The sequence below is a fragment of the Trichinella spiralis genome (genome assembly GCF_000181795.1).
Source record: "Trichinella spiralis strain ISS 195 chromosome Unknown Scfld3184, whole genome shotgun sequence".
NCBI classification, from domain to species: Eukaryota; Metazoa; Nematoda; class Enoplea; order Trichinellida; family Trichinellidae; genus Trichinella; species Trichinella spiralis.
Window position 1 is genome coordinate 1,007 of NW_003530123.1, and position 6,137 is coordinate 7,143.

At 38.5% G+C, this 6,137-nt stretch overlaps 1 protein-coding gene across 1 annotated transcript; it reads left to right on the forward strand.

The window, feature by feature from the left end:
* The first annotated feature begins 344 nt into the window (after positions 1–344).
* On the forward strand, positions 345–6,134 carry Tsp_12811 (putative beige/BEACH domain protein). Its single transcript, XM_003368055.1, has 20 exons — positions 345–584; positions 649–822; positions 899–1,123; positions 1,238–1,436; positions 1,508–1,579; positions 1,652–1,739; positions 1,801–1,919; positions 2,018–2,166; positions 2,222–2,406; positions 2,477–2,630; positions 2,713–2,804; positions 2,870–3,189; positions 3,254–4,113; positions 4,185–4,341; positions 4,540–5,014; positions 5,089–5,217; positions 5,282–5,348; positions 5,415–5,556; positions 5,626–5,766; positions 5,842–6,134. The coding sequence occupies exons 1-20, from the start codon at positions 345–347 to the stop codon at positions 6,132–6,134; spliced, it is 4,281 nt and encodes a 1,426-aa protein (XP_003368103.1).
* Positions 6,135–6,137: the final 3 nt, after the last annotated feature.

Genomic DNA, 6,137 nt, shown 5'->3' on the forward strand with positions numbered 1-6,137 from the left:
GGTACTGGATGCATTTCGTCATTATTGCCATCGCTTTATTCAGCCGTAGAAAATGTTTCGACTTTCGGACACGTTGCCAGCATAAAATGTTTTAATGATTCCTAATTGTTTTTTTAAAAATATTTTATTCATGCATTCCATATATTTGATTTTGTAGAATGTCTTTCTGACAATTATGTACACTGTTGTATGAGCTTTGGTCCGCGTAGATGTAATTTAGCGTTGAATGAAAATGGTGAACTGTTGAATTTGAATTTGTATTGTTCATCGAAAGAGAAAATTATATTCTCTTTTCGACGATGAGGATGCGCTGATTCGACTGTCCCGAACGGTTTAGTGCGGTAATGACCGGTCAGAAGATGATTCAATTTTGCGCATATCCCAGCAAACGGTATGCGTTGAATTGCCTGTGTAATGTCGTTGTTGATCACGACGACACCACTCTAAGTGACAGACAGCAGCAGACGTTGCTGATCGACATTGTCGATCCAAGCGGATCAACACAATTGTACAACTTTTTGCAATCCTGCGGATCAGCAATGATTTTGCTTTATCTTGTTATTCAGGTGATCATCGATTGTCCTGTTTGTTTACATGTTTTTTGTGAATATGCATTTCTTTTTTGTTATCATTGTTGATTTTATTCAGGTGCTTCACAAACCGATCGATGAACAAAGCAGAAGTTTTGCGTTGCGTTTTCTTGTCCTCTGCGTGCAGAGGAATCCGATTTGGCGTGATGAATTTGTGAAAATGCTCGGTCCAGCAATGCTTAGCTATTTTACGGGTGAAAGCCAATTTCCGGTTGGTTCTGATTTTGTGAAGGTTTGTTTGTTTAGTTGGTTGAAAAATGAATAATTCAGTTTTTCATTTCTCACCAGTTTTTTTTTTGCTTTTGTAGACTCTTTTTGATCTCTGCGTTAGTTGTTCTCATTCTGGATGTCCGTTGATATGTGAAGTGGAAATTCTATTCCAAATGTTAACATCCTTCCAACTGTGGCGTAATGGGTTGGAACAGTTTGCGGAAGCTCTTCAGTTGCTTGCTAACTTGCTCGAAGCTAGCTCAGAAAATGTCACCATTTGCAATCAATTTTCCCTCATCAAACGACTGTTGAATTTGATTTGTGTAATATTTTTACAATTTGCAAATTTTATCTTTGTGAAAATAACACTCTTCTTCTTCTTTTTCTTCTTCTTCTTTTTATTCTGTTTGTTAATTGTTAATTTTTTTTATTTTAAGATCTACATCCGAATTACTGGAAAAGATTTTCCATCTTCTCTAATAAGTGCAATTACACGTGTTGTACAAGCAGTGCTTAGTGCTGGAATTTGGTTCACCGAAGTGTCCGTCGTGATTGAATTTCTATTCTATTGTCACGATGCATCACGCGTTACTGTTCAATATCCATTTTGCAATGCGTTCACTTGGATCAATTTATGTAAATGAATCCATTACAACAAGAATAATACTTTTTACTATAGTTGTCTTTTTTTTACTGTTTTTTTTCAGCATTGATTGAAACTTTTGTGAATGGTTTGTTGAAAATTAGGGATGAATGTGAAAATGAATTGCTGATCAAAGGTATTTTGTGTGTGTGTCTGTGTGTAATGTTGTTTGTTTCGGCTATTTGTACACTGTTTACTTTGTGAACAGATGATTGCGGATTCATGAGCAGCATGCACTTGTATGATGCAGCTAGCATTACCAAGCAATTACACAACACTACCATAAGTGATGTATTGTAAGTTGATTAATTTTTTCTTATCATTTTATATTTTTATTTTTTTAAATTAATTTTATAGTTCAAAATATCAACTGTTTGCTTCCGCTGGGAAAATGTTCTTTGAATTAATAGAACCTTCGCTTCGACCTTCATCCAAAGGCATCGAAACATTTCCTGCATTTGTTCGCTTGAAATGTGGTAAGAAATATTATTACAAAGTACAAAACAAATACACAATTATTATTATTATTATTGTACTTTTACTGTTTATTTATAAAATTCAATTGTTTTTTTAGAGATTCTTCATTTGTTGATCGCTCACATGAACAATATAGAAAAGGGTGAACAGTTGACCAATGTTCCAAATTGTGACATCCATTGGGAATATTTGATTGTGATGCTGAGACAACAAGTCGACCAGCAAACTGTCGGCTATTTAGTCGAAGTGGAATATTTGAAATTGTTTTCTTTGATTTATTTTGACAATTTAAATTTTCCAGCTTCTCGCCGTTGCATTGCACTGGTTCAGTGATGATCAAAAGGAACAATTTCTCAATGCCAGAGGTTTTGATTTGTTGAGAAATCAACTTTATCAACTTCCAACTTCGATTACAGTGATCAACAGTCTGTTGCCGTTGGTGCTTGGTGGACAAACAAACTATTTTTCCAACAACAACAACAACAAGTATTTTGGATGGAAATTATTTTGCAAATTTGCATATATTGCTGCTGATTTGTTGGTGTTTGTGTTTCAGATTCGACGATCAGCAGTTGTTTCAAGACCACATTTCGAATTTAATGACCATTGATGAATTTCAAACGGAAGCGTTGTCCGTTCTCGTCGCTCAGCTCGAATGTTCAATCGTCGACTGCACAACTTTCAACAGATTGATCGACTTGCTCACTGAGGTTGGTTGGTTGGTTCGATTATTCGATTATTCATAATACATAATTATTTATTGTTCAGACAAATTAAAAATTTTTTTTTTAGATTTCGAAAAATGATCAAATTGCCAGCACACTTTGGCGTGTTGGTTTGACCGATTGTTTAGTAGCAGCTTTGATGAAATTGTCTCGTTTAAAGTTAGAGGATTGAATTTTAGATTAAATTAAATTTACATATTTGTTTTTTTATACCACTTGAACAGTGTTGAGAAAGACGAAGACCGACAACAGCAGGTTATGGTGGACGTTCGTGGAGCTTGGCGACGATTTGCCGTTAGCATGTTTCGCAAAGCGCTTCTGTCAGCTGAAGAGCAGGCGTTCAAATGCGCCGCGGTGGGCTTTTTGGAATTGCTCATGTTGGCCGATCTGCAACTGTATGTTGGTGGCAAAGTTGCGAAGCAAAAGCTCATCCGGGATGAGCTGGTAAATTTGCTCGGTGAATTGTTGACCACGTATCGACAAGTGTCGTGGCTGAAACGGTGGGAATGTCGGAAAAGTTCGACCAGTTGTCGTCGTCATCGTCGTAAGGATAAACATAAAAGCATTTTGCTGTTGACTGTATGCTGTATTGTTTGCGATGCTTGCAGGTAGCAGTGGTGAAGCAGGCGAGTCGGAAATCATGGCCAGTCGACTCGAAGATCGTCTCGTCGAATGTTTGGAATTGTGCAACAATTTCATATTGTTCATGCCGCCCAACGTTGGACCCGACAACGACGAAGAACTTCTTCTTTTCCAATCCTACTTTAGCTTTCTGATCGATCTGATACCGGACAGCTTTCTGTTGACCAAAGATCCACCTAATGGACCCAAGAAGCGACTGGCAATTTTTGCTTTGGTGAAAAATTTGTTCGTCTTCCTTGTGCATCCGTCAATTTTGCTCACCTTCAGACAACTGTGGGATCGACTGCATGGAAATTTTCGACAAACGGCAGGAAATTGTTGCGACTGTTCCAGACGGTTTGTCATGGTCGAGCAGCTCCAACGGAACCCGAAAGCACGCGAAGTGCTCAAATCTTTCTTGTCGACCCTGCCCGAATATCGAGATTTGCTGTTGCATATTTTTTGCGATTTCAGCGTCTGCACAACGCTGACCGAAGCCGACAAAGCCACGCTGGCAGCGTTTCTTCGGTTGGATTTTTTACAAGCGTCCCCAATGTCCAGCAAACTTTCATCTTCTGGTCAGTGCAAGATCGAACTTGCACCGGCCAAGTCTAGTTTGAAGAAATTTTACCATCTCACGTGCAGCTGGGTGTCCGGTATGTTTGAACGGAATAAGCGTGTTTTGCAAGGAACTCAGGCTAGACTGCACAGCACCAATGAAGAAGCTTCGGATGTGAATCGTTTTACCGTTTACATGCACGACATTATCGCTTCCGAATATGCGTCATTTGAGCACAAATCGAATCGTATTGCTGAAAATGTCCTCTGGCATTGGAGATTTATCGAAGTGATTAAAATTTTGAATTTTGAAAATTGAATTATTATACACGTACTTTAGTTTTTTTTCCCCTTTTTTAGAAAAGTTTGTGTCATCCACAAGGAATTTTTTATTCACCGAAAAAGTGGCCAAACCGTTGGTTTCTTGATCCGTTGCATTTGCCGGGATACAGTCGAGTACGATTCACGCCCGACGTTATGGACAACGACAGTGAATTTTACCGATCACAAGAAACTGGTATATTATAAATTTAATTTGCTTACTAGGTTTGGCTATTTTTTACCGTCACAATTTTTAATTGAAATTTATGGGACAAATTAAAATTTGAAAAGAGGAGGGGTCAAATGGGGGGGGGGGGGAAATGAGAAGCATTGACAATCATTCACTACTTGTTTGTTATCATATATATATATATATATATATATATCTGTTAAGGGTCGTCGATAAAGAGTTGTTCTTCTTTTTGGTTGGATAAGTTATTCGCCACGTCGACGTTGTTGCCCTTCAATACCGAAGGTGGTGCATTGCATTCATTTAACACAATCATGGTGACGTTGTTTTTCGAAGCAACTGGCACATTGTTGCTCTATCGTGACAAAATCCACTTCCTCAGCAACAACTGTTGCACAGTGCAAAAACGTATCCCTCTCAACAAGAAGGTTTCCACCAGTTGGAATTATTCACAGTTGATTTCGTTGAACTGCTTGCGCTTCCACGCCGCCGACTCTGCGGTGGAGATGTTCTTTGACACGCTCGAATCGTGCTTGTTCGTGTTCGATTCACCGCCAAATCGAGCTGAAGCTGTCGGTCATTTGAAAACGTTTTCTCCTTTACTTCAACAACAAGCATCTTTGCAAATGTTGTCCACGTTCACAGAAGCGTGGCGATCTGGTCGGATGACCAATTTCGAGTGAGGAGAGAATATTATTATTGCAAAAATATTTTTTGGGCATTTTCCAATTTTCATATTCGTTCTTTGTTAAGCTATATAATAACGCTGAATGAATTGGCCGGTCGTACTTTCAACGACATTACTCAGTATCCGGTGTTTCCGTTCATTTTGAACGATTACCTCAACTACACCATTGATTTGAAGCAACCTACTTTGTACAGGTATCTATGAATTTTTTTTTCTCCTAGAAACAAAAAAAAATATAAATAAATAAATATTTGTCAGGGATTTGAGTTTGCCGGTGGCCGTACAGAACAGTAAAAGTCGAACTTATTACAGTGAACGATATGAGGTGAGAAAATTTGTCCATTTGTCCCTGTCATTTCCATTAGTGAAATGATATTTTTGTTCATTTCAGGCTTTGTCGAGCGCATCATTGGATCAAAATGTCCCGTTGAGTGAACCATATCATTTCAGTGCGTTGTATTCCAACAGTGGTGTAGTATTGTACTACATGATCCGTGTACCGCCGTTCAGCAATTTGGCGCTTGAATATCACGGTTTTTTTTTGTTGTATTACTCGTTTTCTTTTCTCTCATAAACGGTGTTTTTCTTATATTACTTCTCAGATAACACTTTTGATATGCCTGATCGACTATTTCACAGCATCAACACTACGTGGAACATGGCCAGTTGGGATTGGCGAGGTGACAACAAAGAATTGATACCTGAATTTTTTACTCTACCCGAAATGTTCATCAATACGCAAAGTTAGCAACAAAAACATCCGATAAACAAAAACAATAATCATCATTTCCACTTTGTATTTATTTATTTATTTATAGATTTCAATTTGGGAATACGGCACAATGGTGAACGGGTACATGATGTAATTATGCCAAATTGGTGTCCAGAGAAAGATCCTCGACTGTTTGTTTTGATTCATCGCCAAGCGCTTGAATCAGACGCAGTTTCGAAACGTTTGTCTCATTGGATCGATCTGATTTTCGGCTACAGACAGAGCGGTCAGGCGGCCGTTGAAGCGTTCAACGTCTATCATCCGTGCACATCGTGGAAGAATGTTCGTTTTGAGAACTTGGCGATGAAATTTCCTCGAGTGCTTGGCACGCGATGGTGAAAA

What these genes read in the sequence shown, in the direction of transcription:
- Tsp_12811 (XM_003368055.1), top strand. Translation starts at nt 345, where the DNA reads ATGACCGGTCAGAAGATGATTCAATTTTGCGCATATCCCAGCAAACGG. An exon ending in AGGTGATCATCGATTGTCCT is followed by an intron (nt 585 to 648) that starts GTTTGTTTACAT and finishes GATTTTATTCAG; the next exon opens with GTGCTTCACAAACCGATCGA. An exon ending in TTACCGATCACAAGAAACTG is followed by an intron (nt 4,342 to 4,539) that starts GTATATTATAAA and finishes ATATCTGTTAAG; the next exon opens with GGTCGTCGATAAAGAGTTGT.